Source organism: Equus przewalskii, chromosome 19 (genome assembly GCF_037783145.1).
Source record: "Equus przewalskii isolate Varuska chromosome 19, EquPr2, whole genome shotgun sequence".
In the NCBI taxonomy this organism is placed as follows: domain Eukaryota; kingdom Metazoa; phylum Chordata; class Mammalia; order Perissodactyla; family Equidae; genus Equus; species Equus przewalskii.
Genome location: NC_091849.1, coordinates 63,755,980 through 63,781,945, shown reverse-complemented (window position 1 = coordinate 63,781,945; position 25,966 = coordinate 63,755,980). Strand labels below are relative to the sequence as shown.

Sequence of the window (25,966 nt, the reverse complement as noted above, 5' to 3'; positions counted from 1 at the left end):
ACCCAAACCCAGAACGTTAGCTCCTTCGAATTCTTTCCATTAGTTTCCTTCTGACTGCAGCTCTGACCCCGAGTCCTAAACTGCGCTGGTGTCAGCTTATTTGCCAATGATTTGCGTTGTGTCTGAAGCCAGCACCCACGGCTCAGCACTGACTGATGGCGGCAGGTCTGCACCCTGAACTTATACCCAACAGACATTCTACTCAGCAGGCCCAGCTGTAGCTGTTAATATGCTAAGTTTTCTGGGTACTTACAAACACAGATCACTACGTAAACGTATCACTGACATAAAATACAAGATGCAGATTTTTATATCATGAACTGTACGTAAATAATTGCTCGTGAACATTATTGCTAAATTTAAAAAATGGGTCATGATTTATTGAATAAATAATATAGCATAGTACATGCTCTTATTACAAATAAAAATGTTTAATTTATTCATCTTTGAAAGAATTAAACTTATAGATTATCTGGGAGTTTTATTTAGCCCAACTGGGACTGCACTGATTAAAATATGTCTATTTCTTACGACATCAGAACTGCCTGAAATCTGAGGCTCTGAGGTCAGAGGGCAGTGACTCTGTTGGTCTTGTTGCCCTATGGGTCCCGGGTGACAAGGACACTGCCTGTTCCAAGGTTGGCATTCAATACGTATTTCTGAATACGCAGCTTTCCATGGAGATGTGTTATTTCCAGGGTCCTTTCACATACATCATTTCCTCACAACCAAGGGAACTAGACAGGGTTCATGTTATTATCGCCTCCAGAGACCTTGACGACAAATCCACAGGAGGTTAAGTGGCTTATGCTGGAGGTAAATATTATTTGATTTGTTAACTTTTGTATCAGAAAATAATGTCTCCAGTCTTTCGTTTGCACACTGCTTTATAATATTTCATCAAATCTTGGTATTTTGTCAGCAAGTTTGCCTCCATAACCATCATGTCTGCCCATTTTTGTTCTTCCTGTACTTTGCTGGGAGCGTGCATATCAGTCATCCGATCAAACAAACGGACCCACTAGTTTCAGGAATGGGAACGCGTATCATGAATGTTAACTTTGCATAATTTTATTTCATTTTCTGAACAAAATAGAAAAATGCCAGTAAAAGAAAATAAATTATTAATATTAAACTGATATTTGAAAGATATGAATGGTAATAAATGAATAATTATAGAAAATTTATACCTGGTTAATCCCCAAGTAACCCACTACAGAATATAATTACTTATTTGTAAGATCTATCACCCCAGTAAAAAGTTCACTTTTTTACCAGAAAAATTCTCAAGCATAGGAAAATGCAAGTTTTGTGCAGGATCTATACAAAATAGTAAAAAGAAAACCAAATAAGCAAAACAAAAATCTGATATTTTTTCAGAATTAACTAATTTCAGAATTAGCTAGAACTCTTTGATCAGAAAAATAATGAGGAAGAGAGACCCTGAGCTATTTTGCTAAAGTAAAAATGAGTTAGTGATGTTTTAAAAACAAGAAAATTTATGTTGCTATTAGGAGAGTGTTAGATTTACAACTTAGAGCCCAAAATAGTTTGGAGAAAAGTAGGAATATGGGAAATTATCCCCCACTTCTAAATTTTAGTTCAGACTTTGGTGCCTGGGCCAGCGAGATTCCCCTATGAAAGAACCCATTCGACGTGGCATTTCTAATACACACCCACTCTGGGCCATTCTGAGCCTTTCCGGTGACAGAAGTCAGTTAGTCATGGTAACCCAGCACTTGTTCCTCCCTGTGAAGGGCCCGGGGACCGGTGCAGGAGTGTCGGTGTGCCTGTGTGTTCGTGTGCATCCTCTTGGTCAGGCTGTTCTAAAAAGCATGGTTAAACTTCTGGCTGAATGAAGCGGCTCACAGGAGCCCACGGTGACCTGTTTTACGGGGACCACAGTCCAGGTGCTGGAGCTGCACAGGCACGTGCGCTGGCACCACTTACTTTCCCTCGGAGCTGTAACTGTTGATGCTGCCGTCGGTGGACTCACGGCTGGGCTGCCTCACCATCTTCCTCATCTCAGCCGCCATCCCTGTCTCTGTGCTTCTCTGGATGGTACTCTTCAACTTCTTGTGGCCTGACTCTGACAGGAGAGAGTGAAAGAAACTCTTAGTCTTGTTTACACAGTTTCCCCTGAATATCGATGGATTCTGCAAATACAATAGTTCATTATGCATATAATTAAAGTTCATCAGACAAGTAGTGTCTAAGAGAACAATCTGACCAATGATCTGACCTGCCCTGTCCCACACATCGCCTGAACCTCAACGAGCCAAATGAACTCCTCGCATCCCTGTCACCTTCAATACACAACCGGACGTGGCCCTGACAGCTGTGTGGAGACAACACTGAGCAACCAGCAGGCTTCTCCTAGTCTGGAGCGTGGGAGCAGACCAGCATGAAGGGCCACGACCTCTACAGGGAAGATTCACTCAGGACCAAGTGTGAACAACACCGCAGTGTGGTGCTGGCAGTGCCAGCAATCCTCGTAAAGAAAAACAGCAGTAATTTACTTAATGATTTTCCCAATGCTTCAACAAATAAGACCTCATCTGAGACGCCATACAGGTCCCCTGCATAGGTGAGTGGGTGTTACACTAACTCCACGGCCTCTCCATTCTCTCCTGGCCTTCTGATCAACTGCACGACGTCCGATGGGCAGTGTGGGAGTGAGCATCTTCGTGCCTGTGAATTAGAGCAGTGGATGGTTTTCCTGACAAACTCTACGTTCAGAGCAGACATTGAGCCCCTGGAAAGGACTAACTGGGATTCTGTCCACAGCGTGGACATGAAATTCTAAACATGCTTTTGATTAGGGCAACGCTAAAAGCTTAGACAAATGGTTAAACTCAGCACCTGCCACGTCGTTCCCATCCACACGTCCTGCGTGCGTTTCTGATTTTCTTCCTATTTTTCACAAAGTATCATTTAATACCTATTAATAACATATGAAAAAGCACTCTGTAGACATAAGCACATACCTAAACTGCACATACGTGTGCACATGCAGGAACTTCTCAGTCCTCATGACCCTGTGAGCCGGCGCCCACTCCCCTAAACTGACCACCGACAGGTGCACATTTCCTCTCACTCTTGGTCACTGCAGCCTTTTGTGAATCGTGTGATGAAAGATACAATCAGTTATACCATACGGACTCAATGCTGAACATTCTCTACATAAGAGCCATGACGATTCCTCAAAAATGTAAATCTGAATATGTCACTCCCCAGCTCAAGATCTCGTGATGGTTTACTGTCAAAATTAAAGGAAAATCGAAAATTGTTACCGCAGCCCATAAAATGCTGCCTTTCAGATCTGCCCTTTGCCCTCTTCCCACACGGTCGGCGCCCTCCAGCCACGGTCTTCCCCGCCCGTCCTGGACGCTCCAGGCCCCGGCTCCCACCTTCATCCAGGTCTCTGCTCTGAGGCGCCGCCTGAGAGGGGCTGTTTCTGATCCTCACGGCTCCTCAGCCCTTACCACTCCACGTTTCCCATTTCCACCACATTCCTTCACAGCACTGCGCCATCTGCCCTCAAACCTCTACTTGTTTATAGTCCGTGTCCCACCAAAGATTAATCTCTGCGAGGAGAGGGACGTGTGTACGTTGCCCCCGTTAGCCCATGATCTAGAACACGATATAAACTCGGTAACAGGATCACATCACACACACTAAGACGCACTTTTCTCATCCTGTTTACCATAATTAAAACAATACAAGCATCCTACATTTATTCTTTTTAATGACTGTACTGTTCCTCTGTGTGCTATGTGGTTTCATAACCAAACCATCTCCTTCTTGACCAGCACTTGGGATGTTTCCAGCCGTTAGAGGAGAGTTTTCACAGAGTAAATTTCTAGAAATTGAAAGGCTAGTGAAAGAGGAAGAATCTGCTTAATTCTAACAGCTATTTCTAAATCGCCCTTTGGAAACATTGCAGCAATTTACACTCCTGCCAACACTCACATGGACGCCCCCATTTTTCCACCTAAGCCTCAGGAATTCTCTCCCTTTCCCTGTTCTGGTCTCTGTCTCGCCCACTTGACAGGTCTCTGCAGAATCTGACAAGTCACTTCATTTAGGGCCATTCTGACCAGTTCGGTTCTGTCTTGGTGTTTGTTACATGCTGCGCCTCCTTCTCAGATGTAGTTCCTTAAGAAGTCACTGCGATGGAGCCACTTTTCGTCCACGCGTACATCTCCCTAGATCCACATGAGGGGCAGGGACAAGCCCCGAGGACACACTACTGACATGAGCCAAGCAGAGCCGGGACAGCGTTCACCCGGGCGGCACCAGGCAGAAGCCAGGACGGACCACTCAGTTCTCACTGCAAATAATGAGGACCTTGCTGATGGCAGGGCTGGAGCAGAAGCGGTGGGAGGTCAACGGAGAGGAGGATCAGGGTAGAGTGTCCGTTCGGTTTTTCATTTATTCATCCGTCCGTCTGTCCATCCCTCTGACAGTATTTCCTGGGCACCCACTGTGTGTCCTGCACTGTCCCAGTATGTTCCAGGGGACACACTGACGGATGACAGATTCCTGTGTCACAGAGCATAGCTCCCGGCGTGTGTCCCGTGAAGGCATGTAGACAGACAGACAGACAACATACCTGTGCCAAGTGCGGTGGAAGAAAACCAGGCAGGAGAGGGACAGAGAGGGGCAGGCAGCGCAGCACTGGCTTATTGGAAGGTCAGGGTCTCCGGAGACATCACGTGGAGGGCGCTAGGACACAGCCCAGACAGAATGGGAATGTCGCCATGTGGCTTGGTCCCGTGGCCGTGACCGGCCATGAGGACGGTGGTCAGCAGGGCGCTGTCTGGCGGTAGCACACGGTCTCCAGGCTTCCCCTGGGCTTTCCATGGAGATGGGGCTCTGGCTGAGAGCCTGTGTGGCCTGAGGTCTCAGGGCTGTGGGAGCTCCTGGGGGCCAGGTGACAGAAGTGGGCCACCCTGCCGACTTCTCCTGCATTTCCTAACACAGGTTCACACAGTGGTCACTCAGCACACATTTGTTCAATGAGTAAAAAGAAAAAATTAAAAAATGAAGAGTCTTTAATAGCTTGTTGTATTTTCTAATTGGGATATCAAGTTTCCTTAAAGAAGGGGATATCTTCGAGCAGATCTAAACCTTAATAGCTTCCAAAATGTAAAAATTTGGTACTTTGAAAAAACATAATTTGACAGGCTGGTGTGGGGCTAAACGACCTTACAAGGGCCAGGTAGAAGCTGGGTCAACAGTTCTGGCTGTGAATCTGTCTTATTTAAACTCATAAGGGCTCTAATATAGTTCGGAATGTGGGGTTGGAAGGAACGCCACTTCCTAGACGCGGAAACTGTGATCTGAGGAGTAAGATTTGCTCGGCACTTGCACTGGGCCCGGTGTCTCCCAGATGCTGGGGAAATAGTGAGGAACGAAGGACAAAAATGCCCGCCCCACGGAGCCTCCATTCCGGGGAGTGTAATGATGCTGGACAGCACGCCAGCGGCTGAATGGGGCTAGAGTCTGATTTCCAGAATCTCAGTCCTGCGACTGTTCCATTACACATCGGTTTAGGAAAACACAAAGTCTTATCTCATTTATTCTACAAATGGATCGATGATTTGGCTGCACAGACTTTTCATTTATACATTCTCATATGGGATTGCAAGTTCACTTGAAAAATTTGTTAAAATCACATACATTCCATGCAAGTACAAATGCATATAATTATCTGTGTCCATCTCTCTATCTATGCTGTAACTAAAGCATAAATATATGCTAATATATGTAATATTTCCTAGTATCACCATAATGCATTAAACCATTAAGTATTAGAAAATACTATCATGTGTATTAAGGACACTGCCACTATCTAAAAATTACTTGTATCCACTGAAGAATCATTAACTTGATGAAGACACGAATTCTACTAGCAAATTACGATGGGAAACCTTTGACTTGAAACCACTGTCCCAAGTATTATACAAAGAACAAAAGAATTGGAAATCTAGTATATTTTAACATATCTTATTATTCTACATTCAAAAACACATTAAAAATTGGAAAATCCATAACATTTGGAAGATAAACTGTAGGAACCGGAAGTGGCAGCAGGCAGAAGACTGGAAAGCTGCTTTCCTACTGAGGAGAGACGAATGGGGGCTTAGGTCAGGGGAAGAGCAGTGGAGACGAGGCAGGGGGGTGGGCTTTGATGTATCCTGAAGTGGAGCCGAAGCGTCTGCTCTAAAGGATGTTTAAGCAGTTCAGAAAAAGAGAATCCATCAATAACCTGCAAGGTTTCAGTTAGGAGAACTAGTTGAACGACAGTGTCCTTTCCTGAAAAGGGAGAGGAGTTCATTGTAGGGTGGACATTTTGAGCTCTCTCGGCCATATGAGAGATTTCCTTAAAAGCTCAGTCAAGAGTAGAGCAGCAAGTGTCTATATGAGTCAGGACCACACAAGGTCAGGACAGAGGGACAGACAGACGGACAGGCAGGCTATGCTGGCATACAGATGGAATTAAAATCTACAGCACCAAAGGTAATAGGGAGGGAGGGTGGATAGAGACGAGAAGAGTACACAGACTGGAGCTCAAGGTCCTCCCAGCTGTAGGGTCCAGAAGAAAGTCACCGCCACTAAGGGGTTGCAAGTTAGCCTTTGAGGAACAGAGAAAAATAGGTATCACAAAATCAGAAGAATAAAGAGCTCCAAGAAGTAAAAACATAGTGTTGACTTCTACTTAGCATTTTAGTAAGAAACAGACACAGAAGTGAGGATAGTGCTGGGCTCCACGGTCACTGACTTCTCAAGGAAGGAGTGCTGGGAGCCAGAGGGATGTCCTGTCAGGAGAAGGAGCGATGAGGACGCGGAGGTGGCTCCTATGGTGGTTTGGAAAGGCCTGGTGTGACTGAGAGCTGGTACCTGAGACCCACACAGGATTGGGGGAGATGGCTGTTTTCCAAGATGTGCAACATTAGAGCTTGTTTCTACGCAGACGGAATGATTAAATGCACAGGGTAAAACCCAACATTTTTAAGTCTAATATTATTGGTTGGAGAGGGGATAAAGACAGATAATGTCTGATAAATCATCTTCCAGGGAAACAGTCTCTAACGCCAAACGCATAGTCAATTCCATCCTTGAACTGGAAAATCACTAACAGAATATCACCCAACTGATTAGGCAATTTGGGTGCAAAAGACAAATGCAATAATGTCCTGTTAACTCACAAAGAAGAACCACGGCGTAAGGGTAAGCTTTTGGCTACCCCTGAAGACAACAACTGAGATTGGTCGTAACCTTTTATTATATGCACAGTAACAAAATTCAGTTATTTTTAGAGAGAAAAGTTGCTATGGTTAACATGTGTTTTGTTCATTTGTTCCCTTACTTACATAATCAACAAACGATTCCCAAGACCTCTGGGCCCAGTGCTGTGTACAGAGAGTCAAAAAAGAAGCCCTGACCCAGCCTGCTGCCAGCCTGGCAGGACAGACTGCCGAGGACGAGCTCAATCGAGGTTCAGTGATGTGCACCACAGAGGGCGTGCTTCCCCTGCATTTGGCTTCAGGCATTTATCGCATGTAAATTCCATACCAGGGAGAGAGGAAGGGAAGGGAAGAGAGAACAGTTCAGACAGCGAGGTGAGCCGGCTGTGGCTGGGCCACTGAGTGAGCACATCACCTAGCGAGAGCATGAGGGGATACCATGAGGCCAGACCACGAGGGGGAGATGAAAGGAGACCACAAGGGGACATCATGAGGGGAGACCATGAGGCCAGATGATGAGGAGAAACCACAAGGGGAGACCATGAATGGAGACCATGAGGGGAGACCACGAAGGGAGACCACGAGGCCAGACCACGAGGCCAGACCACGAGGCTAGACCATGAGGCCAGACCATGAGCGAGACCACGAGGCGGAGACCACGAGGCCAGACCACGAGCCAGACCACAAGCGAGACCATGAGGTGGAGACCACGAGGGGAGACCACGAGGCCAGACCACAAGGCCAGATCACGAGTCCAGACCATGAGGCCAGACCACGAGGCGGAAACCACGAGGCCAGACCACGAGGCGGAGACCACGAGGCCAGATCACGAGGGGAGACTGTGAGGCAACAAGTGCAGATCTCCCTTCCTTTACTTCGTTTCAGTTCCTGAAGACACCTCTGGCGTTCATGATCATCCCTAAAACAGGCGCTAAGACGCATCGGCCATATCTGGCGCTCAGACACAGTGGCGTCGATGTGGTCAAGCTGACGGTGCTGGGCTCACAGAGAGGCTATCACTGGCATCGCTGCAATTTTCAGAGGAAATTTTAACTCTGCGCAGACGGTGAAGGGGGATTTGTATTTTAGGCCAAAAGAGTGGTCTGCTTAAAGGTCCTGGATGACAAAGAGTGTCGTCCCTGGACACAGCCATGTTTCCAGAGGGACCAGGGCTCAGGAGTGGAGACGGTGAGCTGGTGAGAAGGCGGGGAGCATGGGGAGGCCTGACACCCACCGGGGAGCCAGCCAGAGCCCCAGCCAAGGAGCCGTCAGTCCCACAGGACCTCTGAGCAGACCCTCCCGAGCTGCTCCACACATCGCTGGGGCGGCTGCTGTATTAATGCTGGGCTCAGGATCTCAAGGCCTCTGTTTCCCAATGCCAATTCAATCCACACGAAGTTGTGTGTACCATGTATTACAGAAGACATGACACAGCAATACTGCCACGGTCTCCGACAATCATCCTTCAAAAGAAAGTGCCCAGCAGTCCTCCCTTCTTGAGGGCACATGCGTCCAGCATGGTGGTATCTACACAGTCAGAACTTTTATGAGGTTGTCTGACCTGAGTGCCACGATTATTATCATTCTTAGTTTTAAAACAAACAAAAATGTTCCCTCTGTGTTGTGCCAAGGCCTCTGAGTCTATTTCATCCCAGATAGGTACAACTGGTAAAAACTTCATAGGTCTGAAGACTTAGAAAACTGCTAAGGGCTCTGACTTTTATGATTTCCCTCATTTATTCTCCAGGTCCGTCCTGAAGCCATAGCATCGACTATCCCCCTTTCTTCTCCCCATTTTCCAAAGAGATTTTAATGAAAGAAATACAGAGGTCAATAGGTTAAAAATAGTATCATTCAGAATATTTTTGTGAAATGGGTAGAAAAATTCCTTTGACGCTCGTTTCCTTCAAAGGAACATTTCAATCTCTGGTCAGCTCACTCAATCACTCCATCTTTTCAGCAGAACGTTTGCTAATGTGATGTAGATTTTTCCTCTTGCCCAGCAGGTGAAAATGTAAGCAAGAGCCATTCCAGAGGGTCTTTTAAATAATCTGCATAATAATAAGACTTCCAAAAATATTTCAGGAAAGATGTTTATGGTCACTGAAACATACCACCTGTGCCACACCCTGTTTTGGTCAAAGCCCTGAGGGTGGGGGATGTCTCACTCCTGTAAACCTTGAGTGCACAGCCTCGGTGTCTCCCAAGTGTGTCTAGAGTTACGGACAGAATTATTTCCCCCAAAATCCATGTGTTGAGGTCTTAACCCCCAAGATGTCAGAATATGACTGTACTTGGAGACAGGCCTGTGCAGAGGGGGTGACAGCAGAATGAGGCCCAATGACTGAGAGCTTGCAGGACGGGGGCTTAGGACTCAGCAGGAGGCAGCAGGAGGCCGAGGAGGGGCCTCAGAGGCACCGACCCTGCGCCCCGCACCTGCAGTCCAGCCTCCAGACCTGCGGGAACACGAAGTCTGCCGCTTCAGCCCATTCTGTGGCACTTGTGGGGGCGGCCCTGGCAGACGGCTCATCTCAGGAGGGTGTGCTGTCATTTTAACTCTCTAACATCATCTTCTTAGTCAATAACGTCATGGTTTGAACACAGCTCAAGCTCCAGGGGCAAATAACCACCTAAATGGTCTGAGGGTGAGAGGAAGCCCCAGAAACCGCCGGACCAGTTTCAGCACGCCTGGATTAAAGAGCCGTCTGGAGCGTCACAAGGATACACCTAAATCACTGAGTAACGACTCCCGACGTTCAGAAAATAAGGCCTCAGATTTACTTGCCCAGGAGCAGTAAATATACCACGTTTAGAGCAGATCTGTTTCCTTTCCTGTCCATTGCCCTGAATTAACACCTGAGACGAAGCCGGTTTCCTGGCTGAGTGTAAACCCAGAACACCTACTTACATCTACCATCCTGACTGTAAAATAAAACGGAGCTTCAGGCTGAACCCAGGAAGAAGCAAATGTCTCACTGTGTGTTTCAGGGGGTTTTGTTTTTTAATTTTCACTTCTTCAGGGAATCTTCCCTCCACCCATTTCAAAAGGCAGAGAATGCTCCCCGTGCTGGCTGGCCAGGAACAGCCCAGGGGCAGCTCTGGGTCGGAGCGTTGGGATTCGAGTCCCCCTAGCTCTGTGCCGTCGGGTAGCGGCTCGGCTCTCTGTGCCTCTCTGCGCCTCACTCTCCTCCGCTATGAAACGGGGTTGATGGTACTGAGACACAGGACCCTCCTGAGCAGGAAATGAGAGAATCCATGTAAAGCAGTCAGGACTGTGTCCAGGACCTGTTTAAGGCCACGCATCATCATAAGACCTCAAAGGATTTCGCACAGACTACACCTCCAAGATGAGGATGCTAACTCCCTCACTCTACTCAGGGCACAAATCTCTGTGCCTCATATTTACTCAAAATGCTCTTCAGAATGGAGCATAATTACGTGGCAATGTGTCAGAGGGATTACTGGTGCCCCAGTGTCCATTCTTGCCCTTTCTCGGTGAGAGAACTTCCCCATCCTCCCAGCGAAGGACCGCCCACATCTCCCTTTCCCTCTCCCATCTTGATGGCAGGGGGACATGATGGTGGGAGCTGCAGCAGCTACTTTGGGCCTCAGGATGGGAGCACTTGTTGGATCTGGCAGAGCTGGGATCCCTGACATGATGGAGCCACTCTATTGGCCCCAGACTGGATTGTCCACCAGGACTATGAGTGAGAGTCTCGATTAAGCCGCTATATCCACGGTTGTCGTGTTACAGCAGCCTATCCTGTATCACAGCACATAGTATTCTAAATAAAAACCTGCTGTGGATTTAAAAATAAAGCAGTAGTTTTGTGGGGAGCACTCTCAATTCTTCCACTAGTGATGGGTGTGGGCTGTTGAATTAGTCCTCTGTAGGTTCATATTTGGAAGGATAAGCTCCTCTTTCAACAACAGAGTTAACGACATTGTACTTTCTGAAGAAGCCTCAGAGGGTGCCGGGTAGAGAGGGGGACCCAGCCATAAATAATGTTCTTCAGGCGTCGTCGTTGTCCAAGGCCCCCTGCAGGGCACAAGCAGTAGAGCGCCGCCCCCCGCCCCACCCGGCAGCAGTTCAATCCTCTGAAACAGACGCACACACGAAGCTCCTGATTACGGTGTAGTGGTGACCGGGCTGCACTGTGGTGATGGGCAGAAAAGAGAGCTCAAGGTCACAAAGAAAACAAGTGGGTTCTCTGTGCTTTTCACATTTCTTGCAACAAATTGGACGGATTTCCATCAGAATTGGGATGGTCTGATTTGAAACGTGAGCCACATGGCACATGGGAAACTCCTTTTGGGCGCCCCAGCAGGGCAGCCTACAGAGGCAGACAGGGGCCCTTGAGAGTCTGAGGCAGGGGCACACCTGGCCCTGCCTCACAGGGACAGGAGCCCACACCGACACTCAGGGTCGCAGCACCGGGCATGCTCACTCACAGGTGAGGAGGGCAACTGGGTAGCTTCTTACTTGGGGGACTCAGTGCGCCTGGACCAGCAGAAGGGCAGGGCTTCATGTACGTATCCAGGCTTCTGGTCTTCCCGGTCCAGCGTGGGGGCCGAGAGCACGTGTGCATGAGCACGTCTGCATGGAGGGAGGGAGGTGTCACCTTAGAGCAACTCACAAGACCCTCACCGAGAGGCAGGAATAAACACTGACCGTACGAGCACCACAGGGGTGGAATGCAATGGGTTGACCAGCTCTTAAGGGCAGAGTTCCACGGAGGAGAATTTGCGACTCCCTCCCATCCTTAGTCATACACGTTTATCATAGCAGCATTAGCCACAATTTCCTAACAAACTGCATGGATATAAAGGGTCTGCATATAAAATAAAATTTGACAAATATCAAATTACAAAGTGAGTTAGTTCACACAGACAGTTAATGAGAAGACACTGCATTCAGGGAGCCGGGAAAGGGCCATCGTGTGGCCCCTTTCACACCCTCTGCTGGTGCTGGAGGGGCCCTGCTCTGCCCTCTCAGGGCCTCTCGTTCACAGAGCAGGCGCCTTCGCTTCCCCACAGACCAGGAGGGACCGAGAGGACCAGCTCCACATACAGGGCCGGCCCCTGTGTCTCTCTGGGGTCTGGCCTCCTGAAGGTGGACAGCACCGCTAATGTGCAAACCCCGAAGTCCAAGCAGGTGAGGCAGAACTTGAACTTGTGCGAGGTCCCTTGAGGCGCAGGGCAGAGCCAGCAGGCGGGACCAGGGGTGGGAGTCAGGTCTCAGCAGGATGGGGGCAGCCAAGTTCAGCACAGGACTCCAAGCAGTTGGAATTCTAAACCCAAACTCAGCCTCTCAGTTATTACAAAGATAGTTTTCTAAAGGTAGGAAACTAAAAGACCTTTTATTTGCCTTTTTGTTAGCTTGGCTTATAACTTTTAATTGACATACAGTACGTGGGCCTCCATTTCTTGATCGGGCCTTGGGCAAGCCTAGAGTCTCTCAGGTATAAAATTGTCTCATGCGTCATAATACAATGAATCTCTTATTTTGATCCACTTGAAGGATTATCATTGTACAAAATCTGTTGGGTTTTGTTGTATGGAGTTTTGGTACAACTCTGAAAAACTTGTGATGAATTTTGATGATAAAACCTCAAGGAAGTCCTATGTGAGTCACACCATCCTACTGTCTTCCACAGTTTGACCTCCCATCATTTCAGGAAACTGGGGCCCAGGAAGAAGGGAGGGGCTGTGCACGGTCACAGCTCTCCTGGGCGTGCATCTCTCTGAAGATGCAACCCGCACTTCTCCGTCCCCCTGGCTGGGAGCTGCATGTTGCACACTGAGGACCACGAAGGCTGTAGACCAGAGGGAATGTCCCCCCCAGGAAAGCAGGTGGGGAGTAGGAGCAGGGCAGCAGACAAGAGGCTCAGGAACAGCATGCACTTCAAGGACAGACCGTGTCCTGTGACACCTGCCCACCACCCTCACACAATCCAGCTTTTCTCTATGGATTTTTAACAGAATGGGAAAGCACTGTTTGCTAAGATTTGATTTAAGCAGAGATTCCAAAGACAACTGGGGTAACAGGACCAGTCTTTTTGAGACTACAAAACTGGAAATCATACAGACATTTTTTTAACCCCAGAATTGTCAGAAGAAACAGAAAGTAGATTCAGGTATGCGAACGGCCATCTCTCTTCTCTTGCATTTCTAAAATTAAGAGCTAAGAAACACAAGAGGTCAAAGAGCTATCTTTACTACTGGCAGCTTTTTGAAATAATCCAGTGTCCTTTTTATTAATAAGGACATGCAGAATTTTATTGGCAGACGGGACACTGTCAATGCAGTAGGTGAAGATAACAAACAAGTTCACTAGCCAACTTCCAGGGAGGAAGCAGCCAGAAAATCCCACAGAGGTCCCACACGGGTGGCATCTTCCTTACGACACGATCCACTGCCGTGTCCCGCCCAAACCTTTCCCAGGAGACCTGCACACGACCCCAAGAGATTCTGTGTCATCACAGAGGGAGCAAAAGCAATGGAAAAAGTGAGAACTCCTCACAGTGGCTGTACTCTCCCCAAATGATCGTCTGGAAATGTTCCACTTCGCTTTGTCATCACACAACGGGAGGTCTATTTGAGTCTCTGCTTACCCACTAACCCAGGTGGATACTAGTTAGTTCATCAGCTTCCTTTCTTTCTCTAACACCCGGCTGACGTACCTACTCTAGGGGATGGGAATTAAAATTAAAAAAACAGTTATATTTATCTGTGATCCTCTCTCTATATGTAACAGTTATAGCTATAGTGATCAGAAAGGTAATTTATGGTTTAATGGGAGCGGACAAGTATCAAGATTAGCTGGTAGGCACAGAAGGAGTTAAGTTAGTAAATTCAGGGGAAATTTTTCAGATTCTGAGAGGAAAGAGGGGAATGAATTCATAAGTGGGGAGGAGGCAGAGGGAGAGAGAAAGAAAGAGAGACAGAGAGAGAGAGAGCAATTTTCCTGCAGCGAAAAGACTGGGAGAGTGAGGGTGGCCATAAGCACCACGTGACTGACCCGCTGGTCCTCGGAAAGCGAGATGCTCAACTTCACCCGGGCTGCCACTGAGACCAGCCGACACCTCGGAGCATGAACATAAGCAGCAAATGGGCCAGTGAAGCGATGGGGGGTAACTCGAGGCTGCCACAGGTCCTGGGAGTGAAGGGGTGGGCCGTGTGCCCTGGAAGAGCGAGGACCCCATGACCAGCCGGCCGGCCAGACGGTAACTTACTACAAAGGGCTCGTTGGGACCCGTGGGCTTCAGAGATTTGAGAAGCTGCTGGCTGGCTGCTTCCCTGCTGACCGTGTTAGAAGAAGCGTGAACAAAACATAAAGTTGCACAAAGAGCAAAAGAGAATCCTTAGGAAATAAAGAGAGAACGTTTGGTGGTGAAAATTGGCAAAACAGAACATTAAAAATTTGGGGTCTTCAATTTTCACCCCACTACCTTCCATCTTTAGAAAATTACGTGAACAAGACGTTGAAAAATACAATAAAAACCTAAAATGTACGCCAGTGAGGGGCCACTCTGGCCACCAAGGTCTCCTGACCTCCAGACCGGCAGTGCGTGCTTCTCAGGGACTGTCAGGCACGAACTGACCCACATCAAGCACAGCGTTTAAAGATCCTGCAGCAAACACGGAACGCGCCTGCACAGAGGTCGAGGCAGCAGCAGAGCGGATGTGTTAACAACATGGGGGAGAGGGACTATGCACACATGATTGACAGTACTGTGACATCCTTACCAAGGCAACTACCATCTGCCTCTCAGCTTTCCAGATATCGCTTAGTATTCTCAAGGCATCGTCCTGACGAACTTGATCGTAAAACAGTGACAGTCCTGATGAATCCAGGAGTTAGAGAAGCAACAGGTGTTAACCACACAAAAATGTCTGATTCTGGTCTAGCCCCGTGCTGTAGACTGATGTTTGTGTCCCCCCATTTCCTATGTTGAAACCTAATCCCCAGTGTGACGGTATTTGGGGGCCGGGCTTTTAGGACGTGACTAGGTCTCGAGGGTGAAGCCCTCATGAGGCAGATTAGCGCTCTTAGAGATTCAAGAAGCTTGCCTGCTCCTTCTGCCACATGAGGTTTCTGCAAAAAGACGCCATGAATGAGCTGGGAAGAGGCCCCTCACCAGAACCCGAGCCCACTGGAGCCCTGATCCTGGACTCCCAGCCTCCAGAACACGAGAAATAAACTTCTGCTGTTTATCAGCCCCCCAGTCTGCAGTAGTTTGTTACAGCAGCCTGAACGGACCAAGACGCTACACAGTGACAAGTGGGAACATGGACACGGCCAAGATTGTAGAGCTGAAAACTGTTCCACAGGAAAACACTATGATATGAGCTAAAAAAAAAACCTGACAGTTTTTCATCAGAGAAGTACATTTATAAGAATATTAAACAGTTAATATATTTTGAGGCTTATGCAATGTTAAAGCAGTAAACTGATTTCATCTTGGCCATACTTATTTTCAGTCCACATCCAATGAAGATGAAAAGAACACTAAAAATAAACGTTGAGCTGAAATCCTGAAACGTCCATCATAGGTGGATTAAAGTGATCCACTTCAGACTAAAACTGAGCTGAAACTTAGCTCCGGAACTTAAAAGAAAAGCGAACTTGTCGAAACCCTTGGTTTAAAAGACCCAGGGTCCTTAGCGTGTGGTCTCGCCGCCCCTCGTGTCACAGTGAAGATCGGAGCCCGGTTTTCTCTGCTCCCAGGTCTCTGTCTGGCCTTCACGGTGGATGGAACTTCAATTCTCATTTTGGAACAAGAAGAGAAAAGCACAGCCTCCTGGTAAGAGCAGTGAGGCAGGGAGTGGACTGGCCTTTATCCCTGGGCCTGTTTGTTTCCGAGAGAACGCACGTCAGCCCCGATCTGTTCACGCTTTACCAGGCCGAGCCCAGCTCCACGACAGCATCTCTGCTAAGACGGACTGTTATGGAACCAGTGGTGCGACCTGAACAAGCCATGTAGAGCGTCCTTGCCATGAAGGGGCCCCAATTCCTGCAGACCAGACAGAGGCCAGAGAAATTCTCCTAGAGACTGGGAGGTTTTGCTTCAAATCTACTTCTGAAGCACTCGAGTGAAAGGCTCTCAGTAATGCTTCTTGAAATTGCCCCTGAAAAGTACAAAGCAAGAAAGGACTGTGTGTCCCTGGCACGCTAAATTCTTGGTAAGTCAATTTAAGCCACATTTCTCTACAAGTTCATATTTTTCGAAAGATAATAACAGTCAAGTTCTAAATCAATCTGAGAAATAACACTTTTATGGACTTGAAACTTCACCTACCATTCACTAAGTTAAAGGCAAAAACAAAAAGAAATAAAAAAGATGGAGCCCTGGAAGGCCCAGGTGGAAAGAATCATCTTAGGGACACGTCACAGGGTTCTGATGAGAAATGACGTCCAATTTTGCAGAAGGGAAATACCACGGAGACCTGCGCTACAATCTCGACTGCAGGCCGAGAGGCTTCTCTCTCTCTTCCCTTTGTCTTTCCCACCCAAGGACCCTGCAGTGTCGTGTTGATACAGAGAGTCATCTGCTGGTTTCCTCAGAACCCACAGTGTGATAATTACATTCATAAAGTGTCACTGTTTGCAAAATACGTTCAGCTTGTTGAGGGCTCCCTACTCTGAGTAACTCGCGTCTGTAACCAACACCCGGACAGCACAGGGCGGGGGAACACGGAGGTGACACTCCAGACCACTCTGCACCAGCACTGCCCACAACAGAGCCCGGATCACACACACGCAAGCACACAGGTGCACGTGTGCATACACACATGTGCACACTCATGCACGCACACATGCACACTCATGCACGAAAAGGAAAGAAGAGCATTTTCACGGTTACAAGCACTTTAAATGCTTTACATTGAAGTTAAACTGACAAATAGTTTAAAAATTTCAAGTTTTTCACATCAAGAAAACCTCTTAGGCAGAGGCATCTTTTCTCTCACATCCTTTGTCTTTTATTTTCCTGGGAGACAGATTTCTCCCAGTCTTCCTCCCCACTACACCGCCACCCGCGGCACCCCCTCCTCCCTCGCTGGGTCAGGAGACCCCATCCTCCTCTCAGCGTCCCCACCACACACTACCCCCCCTCTTCTCCACCTCGTTTCTCTGGAATTTTACTCAAACTTGCAAACTCCCCAAATTCCTCCTTCCACAAACAGTTCATAAACACACGTGGGTCTGCCCTCTACACACCGTCTCACACACGAGGCTACATAGCCCTCCTCCACCTCCCAAACGTGTATTAAACATGAGACGGGATTGTTATGGACACTGCGGATTCAAGACGAAAGGAGCTGGCAGTGTGCTGGGGGAGAAAAACACATAAGCGATTCTGTTCCAGCAGGAGGAGGACGTCAAATGTGCCTGAGGGAGCGATGGGACGAAGGACGAAGGGAGCTTGTCTGCCGGGGTGAGCTGAGCGAGTTCCCACCGAGGGGATGCCTGAGCTGCACCTGAAGGTTAATAACGACGTGCCAGACAGACGAGGAAGGGAGAGCATTCAAGACAGTGGCGGCGAAGGTCCCCCGATGGGCTGTTAAGTAACCACAACAGTTGTACCCCTATGCCCTGTTGTCTGGAATCTCTTATTCTTTATGTCTGAAACACCTGCAATCTGGAATCTCTTATCTATCTTACCTGATTTGTACTTTCAAAGTTCACGGTAAAAAAACACTGGCCTTTCCTCAGTGCAAATCTGTTTGGATCTCTGGCAGCAAGATCCTCGAGTGCAGGAGGAGAGCAGACGGGCAGCGGTGTTCCCTCCCCTGGAGATGTGGGACGCCAGCAGGAAGCAGAGCAAAGACAGGGACAGCCAGGGCTGCCTGCGCTCCGGGTCTCGTCTCAGCTCTGCAGTCTCTCTTCACCTTCCAGTGGATGCTTCTTTCTTCTGCCCCTTAGCCAGGGTTTCTCTGCAGAATTCACTGTTGATGCAGACGTTCATGGGCTTCTCTGAGGAGCTCCCTAACTCCCCTGATGGACAGGAGTATCACCTCTAAGGGGGACACCCCCATCGTGGTATCTCCAATCTCAGTGAGTCCCGAGTTTCAATTCGGAATCTCCACTCCATCTCTGGCTATTTCCACCAAAACAGCCCTACCAGCACCTGGGAGTTTGCAGCACTGTGGAGGGTTTGGTGCTTTCATGAAGTGCCAAGACGGCCAGTGATTCAATCATACACTCGTCTACGTGCTGCTGGGAAGTCGTTCTGCAGGTGCCCTCAGAGCCCATGATCAGGTGGCCTCAAGTAAGGGAGACTGTCTGGGACCATCCCAATGCAGTCAGCTCAATGGCTCCACAAGCACAAGGGACGCGGCCCCCAGGAAGAAATTCCACCTGTGGATGCAGCTCCCCCGGAGCTCCAGCCGGCCCTCCCTCGTGGCCTGCCCCCTGTGGGTTTCAGAGGTGCCTGGCAGCCTCCATGTCAAGTCTCTTGGCAGATTCCTCCTACAGACCTGCCTCTCTGGTTGAGCCCTGACTGGTAGAGGTTTACACACCCAAACGGGCCTTCTCTCATCTCCCATCTCTGTGACAGGTTTTGCCATTTTCCACACCCAGCATGGTTATCACTCACTCTTACTGCCTCTCCTCCTTTGCCTGTTCCTGCCTGGTGTGGGGTGGCGTCTCCACGTTGAGATTCTTGTCATTTCACTTGGGTCATGCGACCACAGCAGATTAAGTGTCATTTGGATGTGGGTCTCCTGCCCGCATTTTACCGGCCGTCCCCAGCCCAGCACGTCATTTATGGTGCTCCCACAGTGTACCATACCAACTCTGCCAACCCTCTACGCCCCACAGCAACCTGCTGCTCCAGCCACACTGATCACGTCCTGTCTCTTCTCCATGTGTGGACGTCTTCTGCCTCCAAGCTTCCCCTCACCCCATCCCACCTACTTGGGATGTCCTTCCCGTCTTTTCCCTACCGATCCTTTAAGCCCACCTCAACGATGGGGACCGACCACCCAGTCTGACCAGCTACGCTTGAGGGCTCCCCAAACTCCTGTACTGATTATTTTCCATTAAGAGAATTGGTAACTGACCGTGAACCGCTCTATGAAAACACCTGGATTAATGCAGCAGACTTTCAGTAGTCTTCCACTACACGGAACTTTTCATCCAAATAGACACGGTTTGGTCTCACACCCCTCACCCTCTCCCACCAGAGAGCTTTGCAAAAGCCAGGTGCCCAGCAGATGGTTATGCAGCGAGACGCCGAGTGAATCGCAGCAACCACAGCCCAGGGCGTCCACTGCATCTCCATCTTCAGGGGAGCCAAGCGGCTCCCGTCAGTGGGTCAGTCAGGTAGAAGTCTGCTGCAGACCACACCGATTCTGCACTGCTGGTCTTACGACACGTTTAGAGTGTGACAGAGAAAAGAACAAACTTTTTTACTTAGGTAGAAAAATAATCTCTTGCTGCTCATTAATAATAAGCACAGATAAGAAGGGGACATTTCCCTCGGTTGGTTAAACACGAGGATGGCATAAAACCAAACAGATGTTAAGATTCCTTTTAAGACAAATGACAAACTAAATTGGGAATTAAGGGAGAGAAAGATATAAATCACAGACGTGTTACAGCCATCCTAAGCATATTTATGCCTTCTTTCCGTGGAGGAGCCCAGAGTCTGAAGTTAAATGTTAAGGGAAACTAAAAATTTGGAATGCATTCTGTACAAGTATCACTGAGAACATAAAATAAAAATACAGATAAAACAGCAATATGCAGAACTCTGTCCTTTAATAATCCACGAGACCCTTCAGAGGCCAAGTGTCCGCCATCAGCTTTTGAGCTAGCGTTTTTCTTAGAAAGCAGCAGGAAAGGCAGTCACTGCTAAGTGCTGATTTTACCCCACAGATTAGATGCTAGTCTATGGAGAACAGCAGGGTTTTGAACGTAAATAAACAAGACTGGCCTTTCCCAGAGCTGCTCAGAATGGCTTTGGCACAAACTCTGGTGGTGACAGTACGACACATCCAACCTCAGCCAGGCTGCCTATGGCATCAGCACAGAGTGAATCACAAAACAGTGCAGATGAAGTAGGAAAAAAACTCACCAGATGACACTTCTCCCCATACGTTATCTGAAAGCATAAAATAAGTCCATTTTTGAAATTTCTTTAAATTCTTAACATGTATGTTTTCTTCTGATCTGAAGATAATTAAAACATGCCTATCGTTTGAGAATTTTAATTGGTTTCTCTAAAATATAGCTGAGAAAGATCTTCGTAAGTAGGAAGTCTTAGAAAAAGAAGTACGAACTATCCTAAATCACACAGTTGACAGGAGTCATCAAAAAGTTATTCACACAAGAAAGTAACATTTCTCTGGTCCTTGCCCAAATGCAACAAAATGAAAGGAAAAACTTTTGTAGCCTAAATATGATTTACAATTTCAAAATGCAAAATATACTCCTAATTTCCAAAATAAATGTCCATATAAAGTACTCACATTTAATATTGTGCAAAAGGGCTATGTGGTCTGCAACCCTGTTGATGGAATTTTAAATATAAATGAAATTGCTTAAAGAAAAACATAACTTTGTGATAGCACTAAGATGTATGTTTTGGTCCCAAGAGCTGAAGCTCTACTCGATTTCAAATCCAGCTTTAAAAACCTCCAAGTTAGGGTTTAACGTGAATCATATTTGGATATTACAATTTTATAAACAGACCTACAGCAGCATCCTCCTATAAGTGCTTCATCCACTGCACACAATCCTTACATTTCTCCTTTTTCACCCAATTATTAGTAATCTCAAATATAACACAACCTTTGCTTGAAACTTTTATCACATCGCTGAAGCCTTCAGACAAACACAGAAACTTGGCTTTTGGTTTTAGTTTCATGGAAAGTCATAAATTAACAAACTCCTGTTAGGACTTAGTAAATTCACACATGGAACATACACTTACCTTGTTTATCTTGAAAAGATGAAGAATCACCATTAAGTTGACCTCAGAGGAAAACCGAAGGCTAGAGAAGGTCTGGCCTGGGTTAAATAACCCGCTGTCTCGGGGTGGATACTGGAGCTCTGGGAGTGGATGCTCCCTCCCTCCCTCCCTCCCTCTCATTCTCTCTGGGTCTCTCCCCTCCCCCCTTCCTGCCCCTCTCTTTCTCTCAAACACACACTATGATTAAACTGCTTCTGTCAAGAGTGTTTTCTTTCTGCAGCTTATTATATAAGACCATGAAGTGAAAAATCACTCAGTAAATTTGAGATGCATCATCTCACATATCCGAAAACTGCTAAGTGGCCACAATTGGAAAACTGCTACAAAGTCACAAAATTTTAAACAAATGTATAATGAAGACATATTTAAATCAAATAGAATGAACATATGTTGCTGACTTTATTAAACACCATGCACCTTTCCTAGCCATGTAAGAAATGTCAGAGGAAAGGGGCTCAGGGCTAGCACGTGGTTTCTGGGGTGAACCTGCTCAAAGGGCCCTCACAGGGCAAGAGGAAGGTCCCGCACGAAGGTGCCCATGTGGCACCTGTAACCCACTCCAGCCGTCAATATGGTCGCTCTCAAAACGCACTTACTGAGCATCACAGACTTCCTGTTTCCCTTGCACTGTCCACATCGGAGAGAAAGAAAGGGGCTCGCCCTTTTTGAGCACTCTTCACACCCCAAGCCCTGTGCTCAGGGTAGTATGCCATATTTTACAAGTGTGAGAACCTGGGCTCCAGAGGGAAGCCGCAGCAAGTGGCAAAACCATCGCCAGCAACAAAAATGAAAGCAAACTGCACCCCAGGCCCAGGTCCTATAAAACCCATGGCCTCTTCCAGCTCTTTCAGGACGCAGCCTTGAAAACACAGCAAGGGGCCCATTCACCAGGACAGGCCCCCCCCACCTTGGTCCCCCTCACCTCCAGGCAGTGGCTCTGGGGAGCTGGGGTCCAGCGTGCGCCCCTGCTGCCTCCTCCTCCCTCCAGCTCCGTCCAGAGCAGGAACCCTCAAAGGTGTGGGGCTGTCATACTTCCTGGGGATCTCAGGATGACCCTGGGTTGTGCCTGCTGTTCCAGCACGTTATTAACAGTGTCCCTTTTCTACTCTCAGAGATGCTCCAATTTGGATAAATCATACGGTCAGCACATACATAAGCAGGAAACCAACAGACGTTAAATTAAACCACACATGCCTCAGACAGCGACAGGCGACACCCTGGAATTCCATTGAGACGGCTGTTAGCATCCAGGCGGCAAGGAAGGGAAGCCAAGGAGCTCCAAAGTTGTACCCAGTGGTCCCATGGTCAAAACGGCCTGTGCGTCTTAGAACGTGGAGTTTCCACCTGTGTTTCTCGCATCAGGAACCACGTGCGCATCGTGGGGGCACCTTTGCCAGCACAACGAAGCAAGTTAACTTGGGGCAGAGTGATGGAAAATGGACAAGATCCTCAGACAACTCCCAAACAGGAGATGCGCACCGTCATGGTTATCACCGGCGCGCGGCCTCTGGAGTTGCTGTTTTTCCCTTCGACAGCCTTAGGGTGCCGCGGAGCCCGTTGTGACCCCTGAGATCCAGGCCGGAGAACTCTGTCCCCTCAAGAAAATGCAGCTGCCCTCAAAGGACGAGAGGAAGCCATCCGAACTTTTAACAACTTGAGAGAACCTCTTTAATAAGATTTGCTCCACGTGAGAGCCAAAAGTTACAAATAAACAGAAAACTCATTAAAGGAGCTTGGAAATAGGTGGACGCAAGCATTGCTGAAAACCTAGCACGCCTCGTGGGGCGCACGGAGGCTGCGACGGAGGAGGCGGCCTGACCTCCCTGGGTTGCGCTGTGGACAAAGAGGACACCAGCAAGGGCGGAGTCCGGCGGACCCACAGGAACAGAAGGCACAGAGAGAGGAGGCCCACGAGCAAACACCGCGCATTCGGGCAAATCAGGAGAAGTGGAAACCGCCTCCCAGAACCCGTATTTGGCTCAGGTGCGCATCCTTGACCATGGCGACTGCAGAGCTGCAAGGCCGCGCCCCCGCCCAGCGCTGGATCCGCAGCAGGGTGCGCGCGGGGCTGGGAGGAGGCTGCCGCGAGACGCCTGGGTGCCCGCCGCCCCCTCGAACTCCGCGCTTCTCACGCCAGGATGGCCTCGCTCTGCTGAGGACCCTTCAGACACTGGGTTAGCGAGCCACACGGAAAAGAGGCCTGAGTGCCAGGGAGCCGTTGACCCTGGGAGCAGGCCTCAGCCCACGACAGGTGGGAGTCGTTGAACAGATGCAATTATTTCACCCTCGGGGGAGAGGGCTCTACCTATGTCCCCCAGAACCCCAAAGGATCAAGTCCCACTGCCCACAGCCCTCACCTGCCTCGTGATACACCTTCTGCTGGCTTCCTCTCCTGTGTGACTTCCCGGCATCCATGCTGTGCCTCCTGGGTCACCGCTCAGACCGCCTGCACCCAAACCTTTGTCTCAGGGTCTGCTCACAGGGAGCCCACCCAGCACTGCTGTCAAAAGCTTACTTTAGGGGCTGGCCTGGTGGCGCAGCAGTTAAGTTCACATGTTCTGCTTCTTGGCGGCCCGGGGTTTGCCGGTTCGGATCCCGGGTGTGGACATGGCACTGCTTGGCAAAAGCCATGCTGAATTAGGCATCCCACATATAAAGCAGAAGAAGATGGGCATGGATGTTAGCTCAGGGCCAGTCTTCCTCAGCAAAAAGAGGAGGATTGGCAGTAGTTAGCTCAGGGCTAATCTTCCTCAAAAATAAAAAAAAAGGCTTACTCTATTTGCAAGGCTGGAGAGCTATGAGGTTTAGCCAATGTTTGGGAAATGTAGAGAATTTTTCCTTAATTAGTCAATTGATTAGTGTCTTACAAAGATTAGAATGAGGTTTACCTGAAATAAACTGTAAGTGGCAAACTTCCCACAGGTGCATGTGGAAAACACACACAGTGGAGTCTCCTCAGATCCTCCTTCTCCACGGTGGAAACTCCTAGATGGCTAACCATACTCACTATTTTAAAAGCATCATTTCTACCAACAGAGGAATGTATCCCAATGATGTGTTTCCTCGTCACAATGTCACAGAGGTGGAAACGCTATGGGAAGGGGCCCGAGATGTGACACCGTGAGAGAAAGATCTGCACAACCACACAGACAGCATTGTCTACACCTCCGCAATCTGAGGGCGGAAAACAGGGGCCAGCATGGAGTTGTGCTAAAGGGACAGGGGCGGACACCGGCCCGGCCAGCTTGCACAGGGAGAGGGCACGCTGGGTGAGAAGTTCACGCTAGCAGACGTGACTGAAGGCAAGGTGTGCCCCGGGGCGCTGTCAAGGAAGGTGCCCGGCGCCCCATAACCAGCGGTCCTGGAAGGGGTGTCAGCCCATGAGAACAGGAGGCTGTGTGGGGCCAGGATGCCCTCCTGCTCACAACTGAGCCAGAGAACCTCTAAACCCAGTGAAACATCCTGGCGTGATTTGAGGAGGAACTTCCTAACTCCCCAACTGTCCCCTTCGTCAGTTCGTTGATGCCTGAAGTGCCTGTATTTAAGGAAACTGTGTCCGGTGTAAATCAGACATGACAGCAAAGACCTGGTCAGAGACGTCGAGAACTGCGAGTCCAGCAGGAAGGTCCAGTAGGGAGCCTGCTCCCCTATGTGTTTACACAGCACCTGGTGAGAACGTTTTCTATGAAGGAATCGTCACCAGCGGAAAGGCACACTCACTGGGATCCTTGGAAGCAGAGGAGGTGGTTAAGGACGCCTCGTCCATCCGCGTTTCTCTCCATGCACTTCTAGAAGTCCCTGCTCCACCTGTCTGGCCTTTCTCCCTCCAGCCCCATGCTCCAGATCAACAGGAAAAGCTTTACACCCGCCAACCAGGTCCTTCCGCATCTCTGCTCAAAATCTTTCAAGGGCATCTATTGCATTTAAGATGCAACCAAACCCTCAAGCATGGCCACAGGCCCCACCTGCCCCGAGGAACGTCTTCCATGGGTCTCTGCCTCCTTGATCGGCTGTGGTATTCTGACCTCCTCAAAATTAGTGCCAGCTTTCCCGTCACAGGTCTTTGTCGTGACAGTTCTTCAGTCTCCTCTGGTCCCTGCCCGACTCGCCTCTGCCTGCCCCTCAGGCCCGGGGTCACCTCTCCGCCCCGTCCTCACTGGATGCTCACAGGGTCCACGCCCCTTTGTAACCTCCAGCAGCTTGGCACGCCCTCCCGACGTCTGTCTCTTCCTTATGCTGTAGGATGCACAAGGCCCACGTCTATGCTGTTAGTCCTGCGTCCTCTGAGCCAAGCATGGCGCCCACACGAATTTGGATGCTTAATAAATAGACTTTGAATGACCGAATAAGCAGGGTCTTGATCACAGGTCTTCTGGCTCCCAATTTCATATTCTTTGTGTTATAGCTCCCAGAACATAAGGAATTGGACAGCTGAACTGATGGAAAAAAGTGAGATAAATAAAACTGAATAAGGAGTTGTTTACACACCAAACTTTGAAGACATAATTTTGGCAAGGGTTCTGTTTATCTTTAATTTAGCCAAAAAATGTGAGTTATGAATGAAGCGTTTTTATTACACAGTTGTTACGTTTGATATATGGGCTCATTAAACAATTGAGGATAAAATTAATTTTGCTTAGGGGCCGGCCCCATGGCCGAGTGGTTAAGTTCATGTGCTATGCTTCAGCGGCCCCTGGTTCGCTGGTTTGGATCCAGGGTGCAGACCTAGCCCCG

At 48.6% G+C, this 25,966-nt stretch overlaps 1 protein-coding gene across 50 annotated transcripts in view; it reads right to left on the bottom strand.

Moving 5' to 3' along the window:
• The window catches only part of RIMS1 (regulating synaptic membrane exocytosis 1), a 418,478-nt gene that overhangs the window by 7,301 nt on the left and 385,211 nt on the right, over positions 1–25,966 (bottom strand). For all 50 annotated transcript variants that reach the window (XM_070584895.1, XM_070584896.1, XM_070584897.1 and 47 more), the window contains one exon: positions 1,951–2,089. In XM_070584895.1, the coding sequence (XP_070440996.1) occupies positions 1,951–2,089 (139 nt within the window). The remainder of the gene's footprint in view (positions 1–1,950; positions 2,090–25,966) is intronic.